General features: G+C 40.4%; 1 protein-coding gene across 1 annotated transcript in view; it reads right to left on the minus strand.

Annotated features, from left to right (window-relative positions):
- LOC124556798 (WD repeat, SAM and U-box domain-containing protein 1-like) overlaps window positions 1–27,559 on the minus strand; it is a 221,486-nt gene that overhangs the window by 140,215 nt on the left and 53,712 nt on the right. The window contains exon 6 of the mRNA XM_047130813.1: window positions 24,777–25,015. Within this exon, the coding sequence (XP_046986769.1) occupies window positions 24,777–25,015 (239 nt within the window). The remainder of the gene's footprint in view (window positions 1–24,776; window positions 25,016–27,559) is intronic.

The raw sequence follows: 27,559 nt of genomic DNA on the forward strand, positions 1-27,559 counted from the left end.
TAGTCTGGCTACCAATGGTGCAGGATGACATAGAATGTTGCTGGGAGTCTTTCACTCATTCTCGGATGGCAGGCACAGACGCAAAGGGGTTACGATGGGCTTAGGCACAATAGGGAATCCCCCCCCCTAGCGGTGGTCAGTCGTGGCCGAATACGTGGATGAGTCTGCCTGCCCGCACATTTCCATGTAGCCAAATAATGGCCCACAGTTGCATCTAAATGCCCCACAAATCTGGATATTCCAGGAATCAACCAGCCAACCAAACGGAGAACCATAATAAGGTCTCTTTCGAACTATGTCAGCTGCTAAAATGCTGCCTCACATTAGTACACACCATCTCCGTATCTTTAACAGTGATCACTCAACATCTGGTACTTTTCACATCACTTTATACTGAGTCATATGACAGCAATAAGCACATGTACAGATGGCAATAGCATTGTGTACACAGGGTATAAAAAGGCAATGCATGGGCGGAGCTGTCATTTCTACTTAGGCGATTCATGAGAAAAGGTGTTCGATGCGATTATGGCCGCACGGTGGGAATTAAGATACTTTCAATGATGAACAGTGGTTGGAGATAGATGCATGGGAATTTCACTTCAGAAATCATTAGGGAATTCAATACTCTGAGATACACAGTGTCAAGATTGTGCCAAGAATACCAGATTTCAGGCATTACCTTTCACTGTGGACAACGCAGTGGTCGATGGCCTTCACGTAATGACAGAGAAGCAGTGTTTGCGTACAGTTGTCAGTGCTAACAGACACTGCATCAAATAACTGCAGAAATCAATGTGGGATGTAGGATGAACATATCTGTTATGACAGTGCAGTGAAATTTGGCGTTAATGGGCTATGGCAGCACACGACTGACGCAAATGCGTTTGCTAACAGCACGACATTGCCTGCACTGGCTCTCCTGGGCTTCTGACCATATCAGTTGGACCCTATACAACTGGAAAACCGTAGCATGGTCAGATGAGTCCCGATTTCAGTTGGTGAGATCTGATGGTAGGATTCGAGTGTGGTGCAGACCCCATGACACCATGGACCCGAGTTGTCAACAAGGCAGTGTACAAGCTGTTGGTGGCTCTATAATGGTGTGGGCTATGTTTACAAGGGATAGATAGGATATTCTCGTCCAACTGAACCGATCATTGGTTGAAATGGTTATGTTCAGCTACTTGGAGACTGTTTGCAGCCATTCACGAACTTCATGTTCCCAAACAACAATGAAATTTTTATGGATGACAATGCACCATGTCACCGGGCCACAATTGTTCATGATTGACTTCTGAATATTCTGGACAATTCAAGTGAATGATTTGGCCACCCACATTGCCCGACATGAATTCCATCGAATATTTATGGTGCATAATCAAGAGGTCACTTCATGCACAAAATCCTGCACTGGCAACACTTTCACAATTATGGATGCTTATAGAGGCAGCGTGGGTCAATGTTTCTGCAGAGGACTTCTATTGACTTGTAGAGTCCATGCCACATCAAGTTGCTGCACTACCCTGGGCAAAAGGAGATCCTACACAATATCAGGAGGTATCCCATGACTTTTGACACATCAATCTATACCCTACCAGCCCTGGTAACAACAATAAACACAACCAAAATTAATGCACTCTGGTGGCCATTTAACAGTTACAAAGAACTGCAACTCTAATCACGGTGTGTACATGTACAAAGTTACATTGACATGTGTTCTTGTTGCTTCACTTTTTCTCAGGCACTGTAGTTTTATGTTCCAGAACCATGTTTGAGTCCTCATACCTCTCACTTCCTAAGTGTTAGCAGAACATTTTAAATGCAGGGTACATAATATATTAATTAGAAGTTCCCTGACAGCTGCAGTGAAAAGTGTCACAATAAGAGAGAACAGAAGAGATGTGATGGTCATCAACACCTTTTGAACTGTGCACATACACTCCTGGAAATGGAAAAAAGAACACATTGACACCGGTGTATCAGACCCACCATACTTGCTCCGGACACTGCGAGAGGGCTGTACAAGCAATGATCACACGCACGGCACAGCGGACACACCAGGAACCGCGGTGTTGGCCGTCGAATGGCGCTAGCTGCGCAACATTTGTGCACCGCCGCCGTCAGTGTCAGCCAGTTTGCCGTGGCATACGGAGCTCCATCGCAGTCTTTAACACTGGTAGCATGCCGCGACAGCGTGGACGTGAACCGTATGTGCAGTTGACGGACTTTGAGCGAGGGCGTATAGTGGGCATGCGGGAGGCCGGGTGGACGTACCGCCGAATTGCTCAACACGTGGGGCGTGAGGTCTCCACAGTACATCGATGTTGTCGCCAGTGGTCGGCGGAAGGTGCACGTGCCCGTCGACCTGGGACCGGACCGCAGCGACGCACGGATGCACGCCAAGACCGTAGGATCCTACGCAGTGCCGTAGGGGACCGCACCGCCACTTCCCAGCAAATTAGGGACACTGTTGCTCCTGGGGTATCGGCGAGGACCATTCACAACCGTCTCCATGAAGCTGGGCTACGGTCCCGCACACCGTTAGGCCGTCTTCCGCTCACGCCCCAACATCGTGCAGCCCGCCTCCAGTGGTGTCGCGACAGGCGTGAATGGAGGGACGAATGGAGACGTGTCGTCTTCAGCGATGAGAGTCGTTTCTGCCTTGGTGCCAATGATGGTCGTATGCGTGTTTGGCGCCGTGCAGGTGAGCGCCACAATCAGGACTGCATACGACCGAGGCACACAGGGCCAACACCCGGCATCATGGTGTGGGGAGCGATCTCCTACACTGGCCGTACACCACTGGTGATCGTCGAGGGGACACTGAATAGTGCACGGTACATCCAAACCGTCATCGAACCCATCGTTCTACCATTCCTAGACCGGCAAGGGAACTTGCTGTTCCAACAGGACAATGCACGTCCGCATGTATCCCGTGCCACCCAACGTGCTCTAGAAGGTGTAAGTCAACTACCCTGGCCAGCAAGATCTCCGGATCTGTCCCCCATTGAGCATGTTTGGGACTGGATGAAGCGTCGTCTCACGCGGTCTGCACGTCCAGCACGAACGCTGGTCCAACTGAGGCGCCAGGTGGAAATGGCATGGCAAGCCGTTCCACAGGACTACATCCAGCATCTCTACGATCGTCTCCATGGGAGAATAGCAGCCTGCATTGCTGCGAAAGGTGGATATACACTGTACTAGTGCCGACATTGTGCATGCTCTGTTGCCTGTGTCTATGTGCCTGTGGTTCTGTCAGTGTGATCATGTGATGTATCTGACCCCAGGAATGTGTCAATAAAGTTTCCCCTTCCTGGGACAATGAATTCACGGTGTTCTTATTTCAATTTCCAGGAGTGTATATAAGCAAACAGACGCTTTACATGTCTGAAAAATTACAAAAAAAATGTAGTAAGACCTGTAGTAATTCTGTTCTGAAAATTTTATTTTTATGACTGTGGACCAGAAATTTCTTTTGAAAATGGTCTGAATATAGGTGATAAATACCAGCACAAGTCAATGGTTGATCAAACATTTCTACTTTGTGGATGAACTAAGACTGCACAACAGGAATCTTTTATGTATATATTCTTAGCATTATTGCATAAGAAAATTTTATCAGTATGTCTCATTCTGCAGAATGCTAAATTCACACAGCAGAAGAAGACAATTACTTTTGTAAATTCTTGATGAAAGTAAAGTTAGTTGAGCTTTCCATTGAGTATAACCATGGCATGATGATAGTTACAAAACAAAATTATTTATTTGCAAAGTGGTTTTCATCTTCTTTGATCATCATCTGGTGGCAACTGTCACAATTGCAGATGATGTTGGAGAATATCAAGAAAACTGTCATATTTTTGCAGCATTTAAGAATAGTTAAAGATGGCATAGGATGTCAAACAACTACCACAATTTTTTTACTCTAACACTGGTATCCACGGAATTATTTGTCTACTGAAGCTGTTAAACTACATATCTGTGAAGATATTATGTGGAATATGTGAAGTTATCTATGAAGACAAATTTATCCACAGTCATGTTAACTTAGTACAGGGAATTCTTGTGTAGCTACCATTTCAGTGGTCAAAATCTTCTTTAATTTTCCATTATACACAACATGTTTCAAAAAGCCTACTCACTATCAAGTGTTATGGACCGCTAGAGTAGGAGCTGCACCAATCAAAATGAATTCTTGTTTGAAAACAATCATAATCTCATAAATGTTTGTGTGCCACATGTCTTTATCTGCTGTACTGACTGATGCAATACAGTATAGCCATGGAACAATCGTATGGAAATTTTCCAAAGTCAAAACACATACAGTATGCAAACGAAGTATAGCCACATGAATTAACCATTACAGCCACTTGGAAAAGGCTATATAGCAACGTCATCAGCTGACTATGGTCCAGTTAATATATGTATAAAGGAACAATAAATGAGATTTTGACATTTGAAATATTCTACACTCGTACACATTTGAGCAACACGAATAGTAATCAGTCAAATATTTCTTATGGATGAACTACCAGTATGAACTCAGCGACAAAGAAGCTAGTGACTTTTTTTTCCAAAAACAGAAAATCTATTATAGTCACTACAGTATCAAGCTATTATATGAGTTCTCTCTCACTTTTTATACAACAGGGACTCAAAACAAAAATTCTTATCCCTGGTCACAGAGTCACTATTTGGAGTTTCTCAATGCTCATTGCAGCAAATGGTGTTTTTGAAAATTTACTCCTTAACTTGTTGCTAAATAGAATGCTACTGGTTTCAAATAACTTGATATTTCAACAAACTGAAGGAGAAAAAGTCATAAATTTCTCTATCCCTGTACTTCTGAAACTGTTGCAAGGAATTAGCAACTACAATTTGCCTTTTAGCTGCCACTCTTCTTCTGAGGATCTATGGACCCCATAACTGTTAGAGATGCATACAGGGTAAACTTCCTGAATACACAGTAACATTTTAATCTTCTGTCACCAAGTTTCAGCAGAGTAAAATAAAATTATTTATTTACTTTTTGCTGTTTTCTCCTTATCATTTGAAGTTATTTATTTCTCAAATGTGTCATAGGTACAAAAGTGAAGGTTTAAATCAGTATTATGTTTCTTGAACATTCACGCCAGTAAAATATTAGGTAATATTGCTGCAACTAACATTTTTACAAGGGAACTTTGAAAAGAAGGTCACACATTATCAAATCAGGTCAAGTAACTTTTCTTGAAAGCTGCACTAAACTTTAATGTGACACAGATACATGACACTATGTTTCAACAATGTCAACAAGTTTCTTTACACAGCAATTGGAATGTTCTATGAATCGTTCAATTCTGTGATGATAGAATTCCACTCCTTGGTCATGGACCCATCTGAGAACCATTGTGTGACCATCCTCATCATTGGAAAATCTGTTTCTCACTGATATGCTTTCAGCTTGTTAAAAAGGTAGAAATCACATGGTGCAAAATCTAGACTGTACAGTGGATGCTTCCAAACCTCGCATCAAAAATGTCGTTGCAAAGCTCATGTTGTGCACACCATGTGGGTTGTTGCACTGCTGTAGAGGACAACAATGTCTTTGCTTAATTTTCCACACCTCTAGTTCTCTATACCAATGTGTAGTGATGTCACAGTTGCACAGTACAAATCACCATTGGTGGCTGTGCCCTTTGGCACAAACTTTGTGTACACAACTCCTTAACATTCAAAGAAAACAGTGGCCCTGACTTTCCCTGCTGATGTCACAATTTTGCATTTCTTCCATAGGAGTGAGGTGGTGAATCACCATTGCATTTGTTGAAGGCGTGAAATGCTGGAAACCTGTCCCATTGCACACAATGGTGAAGTTTAGGAAATCATTGCCTTCCACTGAGTATAGCTCAAAAAGTCCTCAAATACTGTAAACCTTGTGTGCAGATGACAGAGATTACAGAACCAAGTGTGAGCACAATTTCTGATACTGCAGATAACCACAGATCACAGAATAAACACTGCAAATTGAGATGCGTGTCTGCTGAGCAATATTCGCGATAGTCACTCTGCAATTGCTACGAACCAATTCCTTAACTCCCTAGACACTGTCATCTGTGGTCCTTCCTGATCGGTATCACTCACATCTGTGTGGCCTTGGTCAAATCGTTGGCACTGTTTCATTATGGATGGGCATTTGGGATATATAGCACCAATATTTCATGGTGAATCTGTGTGCAATTTCAGGGTTGCCAAAAGTTTCCCCAAGTGAAATTCCCTGATATTTCCCTGATTTCCAGACAAGTTTTAGCATTTTTCCCTGACAAATTTTGAGGTCTCAAGGGTAAGTAAAGACATAAGTTGACAAAAAAAGTAAGGGCTTATGTATTTCTAAATGTGTGAGCAAAAATCTTAAGTACTAACATCAACATCTTGTCTAATGAACTGCTTTTACATGGAGAAGGTAAGCCAAATGATATATATGTTTCATTAAGAACACATGTTATTTTATTTCAATAAAGCAGAACACATTTGGTTACAAAAATATGCATTTTGTTGAAGTCACAAGACAGATTTAAAATACCTTCACTGTTTTCAGAAACAAGTTCAGAAAAAAGTAGGCCTCTTGAAAGAAATGTATAAGGTGGGAAGAGTTATGTAAACCAACACTGTAGGTGACCGCGAATAAAATGTTGGTTCTACTATGTTTGTTACTGTCGGTTATTGCCCACTGTGTTATGTCTATTATCCTACAGGTATTATGTGCTTTTTCTTTCAAGAAACACATCAGTACATAATGTACAAACTGCCAGTGACTGCCGCAATTTTCTTCTTCTTATCATCCATACTTCCTAATATACGAGTATTAACTATTTTCAAAGTGCCAAAATGTACTAGAATAAATAAAATGTCTATAAAACACCGCACTATACAATTTACTTGCGGTGAGACAGTCACAGTTCCTGAAATCCATCGTTTGTGGCCTCTGCCCTGCCGAGAAGCACCACAGTCCTGGGTCCATGGATAAACTATGAAAATCTGTCGCATTACATCACACACAGACAGACCCAGTCTGTGGGAAGATCGGTGAGACTAGATCCGACAGGCAGGGCCCACACATTAGTGGGAAAGTATGGGCTTCAGATTGGCAGGTCCAATCCAAGATACCCACAGAAATGGCCTGCAGTTTTGGCCCGTCATGGAAGTCCACTCATGTGGCCAGCTATTCACGTATCACAGACACTATGTCGATGAAATGAGACCGCGGTGATCACCCACACAACAGATTACTTGCGTAAATACTAATGAGGATAGGTAGCAACTCACCGTAAAGATGATCGCTGAGCCCCACACAGACACATAGAAAAGACAATCACACTCTCACAACTACATTTTTGGCCATAGCCTTTGTCAGAAAACGAGTCCACTCACACAATCACTCAGACACAACTCAAGCACACATGACCACTGTCTCTGGCCACTGCGTCGATAAGCTCTGATAATCACATCCAAACAAACTACTACTCATGCCGCCCTGCCTCTCATCGGCAGCTGCTAGGCTAGCAGCAAGTAGTGATGGCAGCACTGACCTCAAGCTGAGGGGAGGGGTGGGAAGCGGAGAAACAGTAAGAATGAGAGAGTCTGAAAGTGATGCATGTACTCAGCTGTGCCAAGCCAGTGACGAAGCATGACATTTAAGTAAACAAACAATTTCATGCTACAGAGACAAAAAAATATGAGATTTTTTCCAGTCCCCCCCTCTCTCTGATACTTCCCTGATGCGTTTGAAATTCCCTGATATTCCTGATTTCCAGAACTTGTAGCAACCCTGAGTTTAGATGTTTTGCCCACAAAAGTCATAGTGTCCCATGTACTTCAACTTTGGAGAATATTTTAAGCAGGAACACAATTTCACTTGCGCACTGTCGTGCACAATTTGTAGCATTAGTGGGCCTGCAAAAAACCTGAAACACTTTCTCTTCTGCAACACCCCAGTCTTGTTGCACAATTGCCGTAGCATGAGATGACATGTAACTTATATGAAGTCCCTAAGATCATACATTACTGAAACATACTGCATATCAAGAAGAAACAGTTTAAGAAAAGATTTTATCCATCTTATGGATCGAAGGTAGTCACCGTTAAGTCAGTAGTTATATTTGTTCAGTATACAACACACAATCAATGTCCACATACTGATTTATTGTGTGTTGTATGCTGCATAACAGTAGCAGAAGAAAAATAAAAATTGTTGTTAGTCACACAGTCATATCAGTGTTTTTAAAGTTTTTTGAATAAATCATTCTAAGTTCATCTACATTTCTACAAATTAATCTACAAGTTGCACATGAATGCCAGATATTAGCAATTAACAGTTTAAGTTGGTCAATATTTATATTCCCTAAATAATTTCTTGTCTTCTCATAAGCTTGTGCCTGTCCTTTTGATGAACCTCTAATCTTTACAAGTGAAACACTTACCTGATGTTGAAAAATTCAAGAAATTCAATAATGAAAAAACAACACTCCTTTTTAAAGACAGAGTTAAGTAACATAATTTATTTATGTAAATGCCTCCCCAGGGCAGTGGCAGTTACAAAACCACAAAAGAATTATCAAAAATGCACTTAATGTATGCCTACATGATTAGGAGTAACACAAACATTCCAAGATAAAAGCCAATGCAAACATATTAATAACATGTAACCAGGCTTCACCTGTCTGGATCTACAGTTCACTGATGCTGACTGTCATGGAGCACTAAACGGTTAACTGCTGAATCATGACACATGTTCAGTCAACAGTTTTTCCGGATGTGCAGCACTTTTAAGGAATTATATTTGTTGTGGTATGCACAAGTATGAATATCGTATGCCACTATAAGTCAGACATGTTTTGTCACAATATGGCGGGAGACCCAAGATGGGGTTTTTCCCCTAGAGGGAAGCAGAAGAGCTACAGCTTCCTTAAGGCAGCATTTATTGTTCAAATCATTTACAAGTCTCAGAAGCTGGAATCCTGACAATATGCAATGACTGTTTCTGCCACTTAGCTGGTATAATGCACCAGAACACATGTTGGAACATGGCACACACTACCTTTCTTGTGCTTCACATTAGTTGTGTTTCTTTTCCAAGCAAATGCCATTATGGTTTCTTCATTCCCTTCTCCATTCTTGTCCAGCAGGGCTAATGCTTCATCTCAAATGATGTTGCTACCATAGAGATGTTGAAATCTAACTTGCTCAGTCTGTTACGGTAAGGACAGTTTGAGCAGACTGTAAATAATTTAGGAGTAAAGGAGACAACTCACCAAATAATAGAAATATTGATTTGTCGGCAGGCACACTGTAGCTGCACAGTGGTCTTTTTTGTGTGTGTGTGTGTGTGTGTGTGTGTGTGTGTGTAAGCGCGGGCACACGCAAGTGTGCGTGTGTTTGCCCACGCATGCGTGCATGCTTACTCTAGCTTCTCGAAAGACTCGTCTGAAAGTGGTAAAGTTTTCATTATTTTTTGTGTGCCTGTTGATGACTCAATGCTTATACTATGTAGTGAGTTGTTTCCTCTACTCCTAAATTATTTTCTCTGTGTTTTATCATAACTCTGACCTAAAGATCCTACACAAATATGGTCTACTACGATATCTTGTGTCAATATCTTCATTCACATGCACATGGTGGAAAATTACTTCCATGGTGTACTGGCAAAGAATTGCTCTTCTACAGGAGCACGAATCTATCACATACAGTCCAATACCCTTATCACTGCTAGAATGTTGAGATAATTCTTGATCTGTGGCTGCACAATTGACCGTTGGATGATAGCTAGGGGAGATCTCCATCAGCAGCTCATGGCACCATTCCACCTTACTACTTCAATGATTTATTTCCGCTTATCTTGTTTCTTTAGTTAATTGCTTAGACACATGTATCACTGTTGTTATCTTATTCAGCCACATCAGAACAGTTCATTTACATGATGTCCTCTAACATCTAAGGTATAGTGGTTCACACAGAACTATTTACAACTGGCTGACAATAATATGTTATTTGCATAGCTACTTAATAGCTGGATGTGACGATCAGGATGTACTGCCGCGGCATGTTATGTCATTTTGAATTTCTAATTCCTCTTGTATTCTTAATCGCTTTGCATTTGCCAGAGTTTTCATTTAGTGCCAATGTTTCTGTTCTAACAACGAACACAAAGCCATAAAATGGATACAATTTATTAGGTCACAGAATGACATCAACAAGAATACAATGAAAGTAGTTTACAAGTCTTTAGCACATTTAACGACTGAGGGACTGAAGGGTTGTGCATGCCCTTATAAAGATGCTATCAACATCAGGTGTCACTGGTGTAGTACTGTGCATGCGCAGCAGAACTGGTGATGGTGCTTGGTGACTAGGCTGCCCCTGGAACTGCCTCGGATACTTGAAGGTGGACCGTGTGAATGTCAGTGCGCACTGCACTTCGCTTAATGGCCCAATTTACATCTGCTCTGGGGAAGTAGATGTAGTACTGTAGTACCCAGAGAGTTATATCACTCTCCCTCCCCTGCAGAGGAGGAGGATGGTAGGGGGGGGGGGGGGGGATGGGGGGGGGGCAAAGACTAGGTGTCACTGTTCACTATGCTGTGACTGAAGAGATGTCCATAGCATCAGTCGACAGCCAAAGGCGTGAGAAGTTCTTGATACACTTGGACCATCATGTACGAATGTGAAAGCGAGTGGGCTGAGGATATGCCTGCTGCCCGTGGGCCTTGGTGCGACCAGCGGACACAACCGGCAATGAGGCAGGAGCCATCTGGATGTCAGAGGACATGTCGAGGGGCGCTGACATGGGCAGTGATGACAACGGACTGGAGAGGAGATGCTCTGGTGATAGAAACCTGGCTTCCAGCCTCACTGATGGTGGCACCTGCTGCAGGAAGCGAGTCTGCGATCGGTGCTGGTGAAGCCCCAACCACTGGGTTAGGTGGGCATGACCAGGCCTGTTTGATTCCCAGAGTTGCCAGGGCCGATGAAGAACAAGGCATCGAGCCCGCAGCCAGAGTGGGTGGCCTCAATGTCCGTAAAAAAAATAAGGTTGAGCAGTAAGTGTTCTGTCCTGCCATTGGCTGAGAATGTGACGTCACGAAGGAACCGCCGCTGCCTCTGGAACAGCGCTACAAGATGCAGCCGGCGCATTTAAGCAATGTATTTGTGAAATGTTTCAGTTTCTACAGAAATAGTGAAAGGTAAATTGTTATTCTGCTATTTCTAGAAAGTTACTGCTATATTCTGTAACTTGTCTAGCTTTTAAACAGACACTGCTGAGTGCTGACTTTAATAAAATCAAGCGTCTATAGACCAAACTATACAAAAATAAGTGCAAAGTTCAATCTGTTTTGCAGTTCTCTACGAAGTAAACATTCGAAATGAGCATTCAATTTACTAACTTTGGTTCTGGGAGAAGTGTTAACTTGTAGACAAGCTCTATGTAACGCTCATTTATATTCTGTTTATATCATGTCTACAAAAACACTGTCATTTTCACTCAAGAAATTATGCAACTGCCTTATTTGTAGGAAGCATTTGAATTACCTACCTGAACTGCCACAAACACACACACACACACACACACACATTCTTAATTTTCTCACACCTCAAACCTTTGGGTTATATTTTTATCAAGGTGGATGTATAATGTTTGCCCTAGTTGTTAAAATTCACTTATATAAAAGGGCATTGAATCAAAAAAGTGCTGCAAAATACGATTTACAGGAAATAGTGGTAAATTAACTTACCGAGTCCGCCGTTCAGCAAAGTTGGTATGTAGTGTGGGAAACAATAAGCCAATCCTTGTCACTGTCAGTGTAGAGTCTTGCTAGTTGTGAAACAAACACAGAGGACCTTCACTTCTAGCACTAAGTTTATATATTATTTAACTTTCACAAATATGGTTTATTTACATTCTAAAGCGATGACAAATACCACTTTCTTGCTTTCCGTTGCTGAGCGGCAACTGCTTTCTTCGACTTGTGCTCTGCAGACAGCCAACACAGTCGGATAAATGTTCTCGCCCTAGAGTAAATCTTAATGATTTCTGGGTGAATAGTGGGCAATAGCTCGGTAAGTATAGCGCACAGGTTCTTGGTGTCACCAGTTTCCCTGGACAAACTGTCGTGTCCATGGATCTGGGCAAAAATTAATTCAAATTTGCTAATTGTTTCGAGCCACGTTTCTGAAGGCACAAGCAAACCCCTATGAGAAACCATGCCCAGCCATCCTCTCGATGTCTCCTCAGGCAGTGTCAGTAACTCCCCAGTGGGTGTGGCCAATGATCTGTCATACTGTCTGCATCGATAAGCTACATATCCAGCAAGATATTTAAATCCTTCAGTGCTACAATCAGAAGCCAGTGACATTGGAGGCACATCAGATTCTCCTACTCCAAAATCTAAATCTTCTATCTCCTTCTCTCCTTCAACCATTGCCAACGCCTCACACATATCAGGCAGAATATTGCCAAAAACAGTTGCAGTCACGAATCTTCCTTCTTCATCTGGCTCAACAGACGATGCATTTGAAAGTGAAATATCATGAGCGTTTGCTCCCAACAACAACAGTCTTATCCGGCTCTTTGCCTCAACTGGCAATGGATGATCATAAAAACGTCCAAGGCCTCTTAAAAGAGAAAAAAAGTTCTCCAAGCAGTCTTGATTTAATCTTGCTGTAAGAATATATTCAATATTATAAACAGCTAAGTCACTGAACAGACCCAAAAGTGACCGAACAGTTTTCAAAAATCCTTTCTGGAAGGGTAGGAGATGTTTTGTGTTGCCAACACGCATCTTCTCACAACACTTAGAAAATTTACGTAGGCACTGTTCTTGGTCTTGAAAATTGACACCAAATCCACAGGCTAGTGATTTATTACTTTCTTTTGTCCTTGAATTAAGTACATCGAAAGTCTCACCCACCATCTGTATGAAATCACTGGCGTGTCCTTCTTCAGGCACCAATTACCGAATCGCCTGTGCAGTTGTATTTGATAGCAGCTGAGCTGCTTAGCGTACTCGCTGTCGCTCTCTGCCCTTCACTGTAATGTGTTGCCGAGATAACTTAGGACATATTTTCATCTCGCCACTGTCCAAAACTAACAGTTATTTTCATCTCGCCACTGTCCAAAACTAACAGTTTCTAAACACAGTTTTTGTCACAGCCTTGTTTTCCAACATTATTCCTTGATCCAGCAAGTGGTTCCTTAAGAGTTTGAGGAAATGGGGAACGTCAGCAAACACCCACACACGTCTCATAGAATCACACGGGTGTGGAAAACAAGTATTTTCATGAGTAACGCCAAGCTCCTTCCAGACAGAACTATTCTTTGCACCCATGTCTGCCACTGCAGCCACAACGTTGTAGCAAATGCTGGCCAGGGAAACAATTACTTCGTTCAAGAGTGCTGCTGTCATCTGAAGGTCAAAATTGAAATAGATAGGCTGCTTTCACGTTGCAAACAAGCCTCGGACCATGACAACAAGGACATTACTGTGAGGTCCAAGAATCCAGTCATCTTGCTGATCGTAACAAATTCTACCGTCAATGTTCATTTCATCAAATGACAAAACACAAATACGTTCCCTGTCAGTCAGTGTTGCAGCCTATATTTTCATCATCACTAAAACATCCTTCAAAATTCCTGGTTGGCAACTGAAACTGCGATTAATCCAAGAACGCAAGGTTGACACTGCTGGTAGAGGATATCCGAGTTTTTCTCTGAGAAAATTGTAACTCGTCTGCAAAAGAGCACGTAAAGTAATAGACTTACATCGAACCCGTTTTGAACCACGCAACAAACTTCTAATTTGATTGGGTGAAAATATTTTACCCAGTATTCGATTAGTTTCACGAGACACAAGTTCCTTTTTATTTAATTATTCTTCGTGCAGACGTCGTTTCATTGACAGCTGACCTCTAAGATCTTTATTACGTGCTCGCAATTTCATGCACATGTTCCTTAGATGAGCATTTCTCCTCTGTAGTGACGCTACAGAATTCTGTAAAGTGACTTTATGTGGATCACTACAAAGAACTTCATCTGTAAATGTATACATGTCAACATTCCTCTTCAATGGTGAGAGCTTCTTTAAAGTCTCTAGGCTTCTTCTACGAATTTCACGTTTGTTAAAACGTTCTTTCCTTTCTTCTATTGCAATCGGTGTGTTCTCACTGGCGCTACTACCACAAGGCAAATTGCAAGACGGATATGCATCACTCTTAAGGATTAGTTTCCGCGGTAAATTTAACAGTTCTGAACGTAAGTCCTGGATATAATCCGTTTCCTTGAAATGACGAGAGCATATTCTAGCGTTCCCTACGTTCTTTCCTAAAGCATTTTGAAAGCCAAACCTTTTGCAGACTTTCATCACGTGGGAATCAATGCAACAGTATTTCAGTCCCTTTTGTATTGCGATTGTGAGAGTTACAGCCAACAACAGCACAACCTGGCATTGCTTCCACACACTCAAATACTTCGGACAAACACTCACTGCACAAAGATAACCAAACAGAAACGAGAACACGCACGAAACACAACACGGACAAACCACGACAACACAAAGCTCAGACGTACACTTCGCGTGCGCAAAAAACTGTTCCTCAGTGACGTCATGAGCAGAATGTCAGAAATGGGTTTCCTTCTGCGCAGCAGTTACTGCTCCCTCGTGGGTGGCCTGAAATCATCCTGGGACTGAACTGTTTCCAGTGGCAAGCCACAAGTTGATATTTGGTGTGAACTGTGATAATTCAGTGACCGTACTAGGTGCGGATGGATGACAGCTAGAATCCATTGAGCGTGCTGTCCAAATGCCCTGACACAGGCTGATGTTTGGACAAGCCATTTTGCCTTGCCACTTGACTTCAGATGGAAGGGAGATACCATGATGTGGTTAATGCTATTGTGTGTACAAAAGTCCTTGAAAGACTGTGCCACAAACTGAGGACTATTGTCCAAAACCAAGGTGCAAGAGTTCTCCTATCAAAAATATCTATGATAGGGCCTTGACAGTCATGCCTGCTATCGCAGATGGACAATGAATAACATAATGAAAACAAGAAAAAGCAATAACCAGAAAGTTTCTAAAAAAGGACCAATGAAATTAAAGTGGACATTTTACCAAGCTGGCCGAGGCTCAGAGCAGTTTACACATGTAGCAAGAGATGAACATCCAACTCCTTCTTGGGCCGCCTTACCCTATTTGCCACAAGTGGCTTCTCCCTTACATCCAACAGTGGTGTGCCCAAAGTGCTGGCACTTAAAACAGTGCATTAGGGTGGGGAAATAAGGCCACATGCTTAGGCAAATGAAACCTGCCTTGACATGCTCTGGAAGTTTTGTGCTGTCGGAAGTAAGTATAAAGGAGTCCAATTTCACTATACCACCATTCACCCTTTTCATCACGTTTTGCACATCAAAAATGTGTTCATTTTTCAGTTCTTCTCTGGGAATGTCAAGTAGATCCCTGCAAGTCACAACACCTTTGTTGTAGTTCCAGGTGTTGTGCAGTTTTGTTTCTATTGTATGTCCCTGAGGCATCTAGCTTTTTGGAGGTTAGCTGCTTGCTGGGAATTAGAAGTTCCAACTAACAGTGTCCCATTGCTCAAGCACTCGACTGACTTTAAAGAGCCACAGATTCCTTCTAAGCACTTCTGGATATAGGAGGGTGAAACCTTCTCAAAACTACTCCCTTTCTGCTAGACTATTAAAAACATATTCTGGCCATCAGCACGTGTTCTGTTACTGTAAATAGCAGCACTCTGAATAAGTCCTGAATCCAGAGGACTGGCTACACAAGTCATCGCATTCAATCAAGTGCTAGGACCTACCCACCCTTCCCACTGGGAGGATGAAGAAAAAATTTTGAAGGATACATCTTGGTAAAATGAGCAGCTAGGGAGATAAGAGTCCACCTAGTCAGTGCCCGATGTGCCTAGGTAAGCCTTATAAAACTGAGGTGTGGTTAGAATGTTTATAAACAGTGAACAAAAGCACTGAAGGGAATATCTATTACCACAGCAAAAGTTTTTTTTTATTTAATTAAAGAAATATTACTATGAGTGACAATTTGGCAATCAGATAATTAGATCCAATGGTTGGATTGAGGGTGAAAAGTATCTGCAAATCTTATGAAACAATGTGATGGCTTGTTACTGTAAAATATCAGCTTTATTATCTCCTTACAAATCACCATATGATTACCTATACAGTGAAACCTCTTTATAACATTCCTCCATATAATGTTTTCCTCTATGTTACATCCATTTTTTTCGGTCCCGACTAAAAGCCCATATAAACAATGTTAAATTTTCCTCTTTACTGCGTTTCCTCTACATTACAGTTTCCTCCATGTAACGCTCATATTTTTGGAACCCTGGTCAATTATTTACCTCTTTATAATGTTTAAGTGACTGGATGTAGATGCATCGTTTTCCGTTCTGTGGATTCACAGTTTGCACCGGCTCGGAAAGCCCGCGCTCAGCATATTTCATATGTCAGCGGCAGAACCCGGTCACATTACATGTGACACACATTCTGCTTGTGATCTTTATGGCACCATTTCAGTCGATGCTTTGTATTCGTAGCGTGTTGTGTGAGCTGAGCAGCAAACAGTTCGTGTGCCTAGTAAGTGTGTGTCTTCGATATAACGTTTTTTTAAAGCTTTCATCAGTGGACATGTGTGAAAAGCGGAAGAATATTTCTCTGGAAGAGAAGGTTTCTGTTATTAAAAAAGTGGAGGCATCTCCTGGCGTGAGTCGCGTGGAGCTAGCGAAGCAATTGGGACTGGCCCCTTCAACACTCAACACTATTATGAAAAACAGATCGTCGATAATGGAAGGGTTTGAGAATTGTGGAAATTCCAAACGTATGCATTTGAAACCATCGACTTACAACGAAATGGAGAAAGTTTCATTAACTTGGTTTCAGCAAGCATGTGCTGCAAACATTCCTATAAACGGAACTATTTTGAAGGAGAAGGCGCTTCAAATATCACTGCAGTTAGGAATGGACAATTTTAAGGCGTCCAATGGATGGATTGATAAATTTCGACAGCGTCATGGTGTTGTGTACAAATCGGAATGTGGAGAAAGTAAAAGTGTGGACGAACCAACTGTAGCTCAGTGGATGCAGACTCTCCCTAATCTGATACAGGGCTACAAACTGCATGACATTTATAACGCTGACGAAACCGGCATGTTTTTCAATTTAATGCTGGATAAGACATTTACTTTTCGTGGGGAAAATTGCCATGGCGGTAAGAAGAGCAAGGAATGTCTTACCGTTTTGTTGTGTACAAATGCCGATGGCAGTGAAAAACTGAAACCTTTGGTTATCGGGAAGCCAAAAAATCTGAGGTGCTTCAAAAACATTTCCACGTTTCCGTGCAAATATACAAACAATGCCAAGACATGGATGACGAGTGAAATATTTTTACGTTTTCTCAGAGAATTTGACGCCAAAATGGGGAGTGCTGCAAGAAAAGTGCTGCTGTTTGTGGATAGATGTGCAGCACATCCACCAGACGTACCCTTTCTGAGAAATGTGAAAGTAATTTTCCTGCCGCCCAACTGCACCAGCCGTCTGCAACCTTTGGACTTGGGCATAATACATGCCCTTAAGGTTAAATATAGGACAGCCCTTGTAAAAAAGGCCTTGAATTTGATGGACCAAAGAAAACTGGGAAGCTAGCAAAGCTCACAACTGAAGCTGAATATTTTACAGGCAATAAATTTAATTATGTACTCATGGAGGGAAGTCAGTGCTGAAACTATTAAAAACTGTTTCACAAAAGCGGGATTCTGTGAGAATGAGATGGCAGCTCCTGTGGAAGAAGTTGCAAGTGATTTGCAAGAGTTTCACCAATTAATAGGCAGTGATTCTGTCACTTTTGAGGACTTTGTGGCTGTGGATGACAACGTGGTAACCACAGGAGTACAAAGTATTGAGGAGCTGACTGCAGAGAGAAGCTTGGAGAGTCATAGTGGTAGTGAAAGTGACAGTGACAAGGAAGATGACCCTGTGCCCTCATATACTAAGGTAGCTGAAGCCTTTGAAACATTCAGGAGATACATGATGGCCCATAGACTTGAGGACAGAACAGTAGTTCAACTTGCTCATTTGGAGCAAGAAATGATTGCCATAGAGTCTAGGAGAAATAGAAAACAAGCAAGCCTGCTTGAATATTTAAAAAAATCATAGGTATGTTATTTTCAGATTGCTTAGGTTCCTAGAGTTTTGTGCAAATTTAAGTTCCATTTCATAATTTAATTATTGAAGTAATTTTTTTGTAACTAATTCTTTTTTAATCTTTGCCATTTACTGTGTTTTTATGTAATATGTTCAGTATATCATAAACAAAATTTGGCTCATATTCTATAATTCTTATTCTTGGGTGGGCACAAAAACCAAACTCAAAACACATGCAGCAGAATAAAAAACAGGTACATCAGTGCAAAAACAAATACATATTAATTAACCATGTGTGTGGATTAATGAGAAATTCATAAAAAAGAATTTAGAAATAATCAAACACCATACAGGCAAAGCAGCACCAGTAGAGCAGAAAAAAATAAAATGTATGACATAAACAAAAGTTATGAAAACTTAAGACCACTGTTAAATAACTCCTTTCTTGGAAAATTCTCAGTTATGTTTGTACTTTCAGACAAGTCATTTCCAAGAAGAGAGGTACAACAATAAAAGTGGAGAATTTTTACATAATCTCAATCTTGCAGTTGGACAGATTTTTGTTGAAGTAACACGAAGCTATCTCTTGACAGACCAACATTTATTTTTGGTTAACAGTGCTGTACATCTTCAATATACTTAAAGAGCAGCATCACAAAACCATCAAATGATGCTGCAACATTGACAATCAATTTTGGTAGAGTGACCATCATCGAGGCACAAACATTGATACATCGGATTAAAGGAAGGTTCCTCAGCATTGAGTACATAATTATTCTCAGTTGTAGCATCTGGGACTTATATGATGCTCCTTGTATTATAAAATTTTTTTTTATATTAGTCACTAAGCACACATCCTTGCACGTATTAAGTCATCCAAGCATATGTACTTTTAGGGTACTGATAACACAAAGCACAATGCTTCTAGGGTCTCGTATGAAGAAAGACTGCTGCTCGTGGATCCAGTGGTGAGTTCCCTGTCACCAGTGCAAAGTGACATCCAGGCACAACTCAGAAGCTCGTGACACCTGTGGGTCTTGTCAGCCCATTACCTTTTTGTCACAATTTCCACTGCTGCCTGACAGTTATCAGTGATCAACAGGTTTGTGAGTTGGCCAGAAGCTTTAATACTACAAGATCAGACACTGGGAGGTGTGACCTGCATCGTTACTTTGAAATAGACATTGTGTTTCACATATCCGGAATGGGTGACATCCAGCTGAGGTCACCATTGGGAGGCAGTGGTGTTTTCAACCATGGTGCAACTGCATGACAATCACCTCAGAAGAATGACACCAAACCATATTGTGCAGCTTCTAATGGTGTGGAAGATGGAAGAGTTGCAATCCCTTTTTGTGCTGAGGCCTGCTACGTAAAATTTTGAGCACTTTAAAACAGCCCTTACCCATTTGTAAAATGGTGACATGACACTGACTCTCCTGAGGAAAAGAAACTCATGTCTGTCAGTCATAGATCGACATACCCGACTGCCGAAGATGTTGCTGAATTGTCAGCCACTACTGGATGGGCCTTTGTCCCATCCCCATCTCCACAAACTCAGACTGTGGCTGCCACACACCTATACACAAGCACTGTGCTGTTTCAAAGTCAAGAGAAGAGGATGATACTGTGATGATGCAATACAGAAAAGTTCAATTCTACCTGGACTCACAGGTATTTTTGTAAACTAACAATTACCTTTTTTTTTTTTTTTTTTTTTTTTTTTTCGTTGTAGGAGGAGTAAGTGTGGCAGTCTTAGGGCTCCACACTGCCACACCAAGGAACTGGTAACATCAGAATATGGATTTACCAGGCACTATGGGAGATTAACTGCAGTAAGAATGCTCGTCTGCACCTAACCATCAATCCAGCCCTGCTACTATGTACACAGTTACACAAATAAACCCGTGTGTTACCATATACAAAACAAACTTATTTGGACCCCACAATAAAGAATAAATGCATACATTAGAGGACAGTGGCTACATAGTGAAAGTCTGAAATCATTTCATCCAATCAGTATAATTGGAAGGAAAGCATTGTTACAGTTTAATGAACCATTGACAACACGATCATTCTAGGTGAGACCCACATCATGGAGGTTTTCTTTAAAAAAAAGAAAAATCACAGCACAAAAATGTTTACATGATAACATTTTTTCAGACTGTAAAATTTCTTTACTGCATAACCCCACTTCTACGTTCCCATAATTAACGTTTTCCTACCGTTTACAACATTTTTTTATTGGTCTCATCAAGTTTTCTATGCTAAAAATGTTAATTTGCACTCTACTTTGTGCCAACATATTTATAATTTTCCCACGATTTACGCATTACGAAAAAATGTTTGTAGAGAAAAAATGATGCTGGCATGATGTTAGCTGTCCAGTAGTGTTTACAAATATTACGTGGTTAAGTTTCTTGACACCAGGGCACTCTACTCAGCGGATTTGAACTGGTAAATGTGCAAAAGTTGGAACAATTCGTGTCGTATCTCCCGCCGCTACCAAGCTCTACTTGGCATGGTGGCTGATGGCATGTGAGTAACTAGGTTCATTTGAATGAAGATATCCTGACAAATCACAACCATTTCCGAAATGCCTCTACTGCGCAAATGCAATTTCGTAATTGTTGTGACCATCGTGAGACCTTTCTCAAACCATATTTAGCGTGTTTCGGCGTATGGCCATTTGGAGCACTAGTTGATGCCGTCATTCACTTCGCATTGCTCAAATGTTTTTAGTTTAAACACAGTGCCGCTTACGTATTTTATTCATGCTGAGCAAAATGTGTTTCGAGAATTTATTCTCATTGTCAAATGCAGCATTTACATACGTATTTTAGTAATGTTACACGAAAAACAGTGTGTGTGTGTGTGTGTGTGTGTGTGTGTGTGTGTGTGTGTGTGTGTGTGTGTCTTCTACATTGCCGATGAGGTACAGAACCTAATAACCTCAAAAGGACAACTACAGTGCAAGAGATGCAGAATAGCACATATTCAAACACCATACAAAATACTTATTTACATACTTGCACTTGACAATGAGAAAAAATTCTCAAAAAGTGTCATGCTAAGCATGAAAAAATATGTAACTAGTGCAGTATTTCATTATTTAAATAATGAATGACTGCTGCGGGCTTTCAAAAACATTGATTATGACATACAAAATTGAGTCAAAACGTTCCTACTTCCCAAACAGTTATCAGTTCCAGTTACATCAGCAGTTTTTATTCAATAATAAATCTTCATTAGATAATAAACAAGTCCCTGACAAATCTTTTGATGCTTGTTATGTACATATATCATACACTGAGTGGAAGGCGGTATCCTATACGTAACTTTTCCCTTGAAAAGTGTAAAAATGGGGTTTGGGGTTTCACTCTATATCCTTTTTCCATTTGCACTGCTGAACAGTTTAAGTTGTGAAGCCATTTTCAAATGTTCACATAGGCACAAGCCTTTGACTGGTCATGCTTTCTTCAGAGACAAAAAACAACAATTTACACATACAGCAGTGTAATCACGAAGTATTAACCATATCAACAGTTATTACTAACAGCATGACAACACGCATATACATTCACATTCAAAATTGTCTTTAAGACATGTCTGGCATTAAGTGTTTAGTTCTGCTTGATGCTGTCAGCAACAGCAGCTGTATGCATTTATACTCCATGTACTGATACAAGGTATGCCCTCTTATATTACCTATAAGATAGTGGACTACTATTGCAAAACATTTTACTGAAAAATCCTGACAAATTCTGTGAAATTTTCTAGATGCCTATGATCTTATTAGTGTTTTCAAAGTCTTTCTTCACATGAAAATGATTTTAAAAACACAATGGAGACAACATACATTTATTGAACAGCAATATTGAAACAGAAAGATGTCTTTCAGTTAAAAATAAGTGCACTGAAATATTATTACATCACTAATTTTGTTTGTTTATTTTTATTCTATCAGTGTCTATGACATGAGATCATCGGACATGTCAGTAGATACCCACAACTGTTTCAAGTAGGGAAAAAAAACCACATCTGTGGTGTACTCCCAACACATTGCCACATGAATCATATACCTGTACAAGACCAAGGTGCAAGACCTGTCCTGTGCACTCACATAGCACATCCTATTCCAGTGCTAGAACAGGCATCCCCTACTCTATCACGGGCACTACCACCTAAAAGCAGTCATATCAATAAACCACCACTGCTTAAACTTTCGCACAATCTTTCATGCAGATACAACCAACAACCAACTGCCCACCCAAATGCGTGGCCATTGCCAAACTGTGTGTAACAGCAGGAATGGCCAACCAGCAGAAGAAGACATTACTAAGAACATGCTGGACTTCAATGGCTGCTTCAAAACCTGTGCCATCTGGATATCCTCCACTCCACCCCAAAACACAGCTTCTGTGAGGTATTTAGATAGGAATAAACCTTACAACACTTCCTCGAATACCACAATTCTCTTATCCTCAATCTCTGCTAGCCCATCCCACCCCCACCTCCACTGCCATTCCCACGTCCCTCATTTCACTCATTTTACACTCACTCTCTCTCCTCTCTGCAGTCTCCTTCTCCCTTTCAAAATGCACTCTTCCACTTCACTACATGCCACATGCAACTCCCCACGCCTCACCAGTGCCACATTCCTATTCCTTTGCTTTGCTGCCTCTCCCTCTCAGCCCTCAAGTCACACTTCCCTCTCTTCCCCTCCCACCCACTCCACCCAATACAAGCCCCTCACCTCAGTCAAACTGCAGCACAAGTATAATGGGACACTAGTACCCTTATGTATATGTGTGTCATTTTGAACATGTTGTGTATCAGTTAGCTATGAAGATGCTTAGCAAAATTTTCAGTCTGGTTTGTGTGTCCACTGACCACTTAATGCCTCAAGAATATAGTGAGTGACCTTTCTATTCCTTTTCCAGGCTGGACTCTCCTTTTTATCAACTTAATACAGATTTTTATTTTAAACATACTCTTATTAGACTTATTAGTGAGTTTAATTATGTTTCTCCCCAGAATGTGGACTGAAGTTTGGAGCATTTAATTCATGGTGAGGCATCTGGTTGGTGTGGCCGCTATAGAGGGTGCTTACACAGATGTACATGTAACAGATACCTTCCCTCAAGGTATAGTTGTCAGTAACAAAGAAAATATTGTGTTAAGAAAAAAATTCATGGCAATAAACCACATTGTGAAGATAAAATTAACAAATTTAACATTTTTTAAAAATGGGAATAAACATACAACAATGTACCATATTGTGCTAGGGAGCAGTTGACCATAAATTCAAATAAGTGCCTCTCAAAAGTACAGCAAAACAACAGTCCTTTGTATGACTGGAATGAATGGAGTAAATGGGGTTCTTGAAGCAAAAATATGAATGAATATTAACCTGTACTTCGGTCAATAGCCACTTCTGACTGGGTTAGAATGTGTGAGTCTACAAAAAAATATTTAGTATGTTGGACTATGGTTAATTGTGTATTCGCATTTGGTGAAGATGTATGCAAGTACACTCCACTGAATGCCATAAATGCAGTTTCACCAAACTTGCACAGAATGTTGTTTTGATGTTCACGGAAGTTTTCAAATTTTAAAAATTGTAAAAAACTCTGCATTAAAATAAATTTCACTTATTTACCCACGACAGCTGTATACTGGATAGGCATATTGATCAACAAAGTTGTCATATAATATCTGATGCTCTGTCTTATGTGAACTAAATAAATGGACAGCACAATTTTTTTGTTTCAGTGTGGTTAGGAACAAGTGAATGCAGAGAATCCTCGTCTGCAATGAGACTTGCACAACAACAGTGATGCAAACAAGAAAACAAATATCCAGAAGCATACACAACTGCATTGATGCAATAGCAGTTTCACTCTATTTTCTTGCTGAAATTTAATTATTCCACATTTTTACTTCCATTCCTTTCAATCCTTTTCACACTGCTTATTCTACCAAAAATATCAACCTTTTTTTTTTCATTTGCACATGGCTAAGTTACTACTCTACCCTTTATTTTAAATAAACTGATGTGTGTTTTAATATTATTTGTAATTTTGTATTAACATGACATGTTGCAAGATACTGCTTGCTGTTAGGTTTATGTATCATATGCAACACTCATTTCACAGAGTCATCTAGCAGTTGTATTCTACAACTTTGTGAAAGAGTAATGAAATGGAATTGATACATACATTCTGCAAAATGTGCGTATTTATAAGAAAATAAAAAAATTATGACAGCATAAGACAAATATGGAAATAAAAATGGACGGAAAGAAAAATTTTAACTCTCACTGTAATGCAACTGCTGTGCACAGTTTGGCAACAACACTACAGCTCAGATTTCATGTGGAGATGGTATTATACAGAAGATTAAAATTAAAATAAAAGCTCAAAAGAAAACGAAAATTCTACCAGATACCTTCACAAGTTACAGATTAAGACTAAATTCAAAGAGTGCTGATTATTATATTTATTAAAGTTCTAATTTTATAATGTGAGTTTTAATTATGGCAAGGAAATCCATCACTTACATCCCAGATACAACATATCTTGTCAATTCCTGCAGATGCAATATATGAGCCACTGGGTGAAAACCTGACACATGTAACAGCTGAAGAGTGTCCCTCCATTGACACAACACTTTTAAGCTGTAGAGGAGTTTTGGTGTGGTGTTTTTCTTTCTTTCCCACAAGTAGCTCCCAAAGTTTCACCAGATGGTCATTACCGCAAGTGGCAAAGTTATAACGATGAAACAGCTCTTCATTGCTCTCTAAAAAGAAAGATAATAGTATGTACACCATTACCGATTACACACACAATATTCTGTATACTGGCAAATGTACGTTTGTTGTTGCCCTGTTGTGGTTTCTCATGGATGAACAAACACCAGCTACAAAGCAAACTACACAACCTGCCAGAGGAAGAAATTTGATGGGTTGATCAGTATCGAGTGCCTTAGTAATAAGTCACATTCTCATCGAAATAGAAACAATTATCACTTGTGCATCCACAAGGAAAAGATCTCGCTAATTCAAGTACTAGTGTAAAAATAAACCTTGTCATTTTTTGCAAAACATTTGAAAAGGCTATACGAGTCTTTGATGGGAACTGGTGTAAACACAAGTACACAATTATTCAGAAAAATTCTAACACTTATAGCAGGGAATAAATCACACATTCCTTGGTTAAAAAATATGCTTTGGTATTTGCCTACATTGTCTGGATCATACTGCATAAAACCTAAATCTGGATAGCATTTGTAGTTGGTCATTCACAATTCAAGTGGACCACTTCTTGTGCCCATAGGGAAATGTATGATCCAGAGAGTGTCCCATGAATGACACTGGTACCACCATTGATTTAGTAGAGGGAGCCAATATGTTAGTAGTGTTTATAAGCCACAATACAGCCCATACAGCCTTCTGTAAGTCTCTATCTGCATTGTGTTCAAACTGACTATAACCTGTTACATTGACTTTCACTTGCTATTTGGACTCGGTGGACTTTAGTTTTGTAACTTTATGTGTACTTACTAGGATGTAACTTGGCTCTGTCATTCTCCATACTTTTTATTTGCACTATTTTGTGTTCTATTTGGAAATTAAATAATTTGTATTCCCACCATTTGTCTTGTCTTTAATGTGTTAATGAACAGTGTCCAGATTGGCCACAAAGACAGCATCATTTTTTGTTGGAGAATGTATTCTTTCTGATTATAATGTAGGCTTTCATACCCACTCTTGACTATGTTTAAAGTTCTTGAGTAATCACACCATACTCGAATCTTCTAATTCGACATTTCAGCCTCCTTGTCGAAACCTTCTTCTAGGAACTGGCTGCACACTTGGGCACACTGTCAAAGTTTCACCACGTTACACATTGTATTTTGTATGTTTATAACCATAAATGTTTAGGAAAGGTCACTGAATGGCTTTGCCATGTTTGGTGGAAGGATTAACTGATGTATTATTACTGGAGGGTGGGATGTGGGTGGTACCTTGTTTGAATTTATGTTAGCAAATGCCAGTAACACCAGCATAGTACTAAGGGCAAGAAGCCATGCTGCCAGAAGCCTAAGACTGTCATCACCATTAAAGCTGTTTGGGTGCTTTGCAATCTTGACTTCTTTTCTGACTTTTTGTTTACACTCACATGGTGCTTATGCTGAAATGTGAACATTATCAAGGTCTATATTCTGATCACGGTTTTCACTATGTTTAACTATGGTTGACTTGCTGGGTTGCTTGAGGTACACATGTCATTCTTCACCTTCCAAGTATAGTTTAACTGCACAACGTTTCTCCCCTACATACATTTGATTACACTTGCAGCTAACATCATAAACTCCAAGTATTGGTAGTGGTTTCAGTAGATCTTAAAAACATTGCTTCTTTTATAATTACTGGAAAAATTGTATTCACACCTTTATATTGGAGGAGGAAAAACCAATTGTCACAGTAATCTCTTCTCTTTCCCCTTCATGCCTACTACTTTCTTCCACTTCACAGCTCTGTTCATTGGATTTATGTCACAACCATTTGTTGCCAATGCATTCTTTAGGTAATATAATTCTTGTTTCAAGGTGGTGGCATCAGTGATTTGATATATGCCCTTGATACTACCAGGTTGAGAAGTATCTTTTTAGGTGAGGAAAATGACCTAAAATTTGTTAGTGAGATACTGCTAAATCACCTCCATAGCTCAGTGATCAGTACATCAGACTGCTACGCGGAGCACGCAGGTACGATTCCTGGTACAGTCAGGGATTCTTCCTCAGTGAGAAGGCTGGAAGGGGGTGCACTCAGCCTCACGATGACAACTGAGGAGCTACTCGAATGAAAAGTAGTGGCTCTGAGGTCTGGGAAGCCAACAACGGATGGGAGGGCGGTGCGTTGACTACGGGCCCCTCCGTAATGGATCTGACCGGTGCCAATGCCAGAGGATGACATGGTGGCCAGTCGGTACTCAATGACCTGATATGACCAGTATGTAAAGCTTCAAGTTTAGCTACAGAAAATGCTAAAAAAATATTAAGGTCTCACTTATGTATTATTCTGTATATCAACTAGAGTAAATGTTCACTTACGTACACAGATAATGCCATAGAAAAAATCTATTGGATGTACTGACAATTTTGTAGAAAGAATTTCAGAGAATAACAATTAACTACAATATCTTCATGGCACATATATGAAACGGTTATGTTTCTAAAAGTAAATTGTTCAGTTCTTTTCACAGAGACATTCAAGAGAATACCACTAGCTCATATTGTGATAATCACATTAACAGTAACTGACTTAAATCAGTGACAAAG

Source organism: Schistocerca americana, chromosome X (assembly GCF_021461395.2).
Source record: "Schistocerca americana isolate TAMUIC-IGC-003095 chromosome X, iqSchAmer2.1, whole genome shotgun sequence".
Lineage (NCBI taxonomy): Eukaryota > Metazoa > Arthropoda > Insecta > Orthoptera > Acrididae > Schistocerca > Schistocerca americana.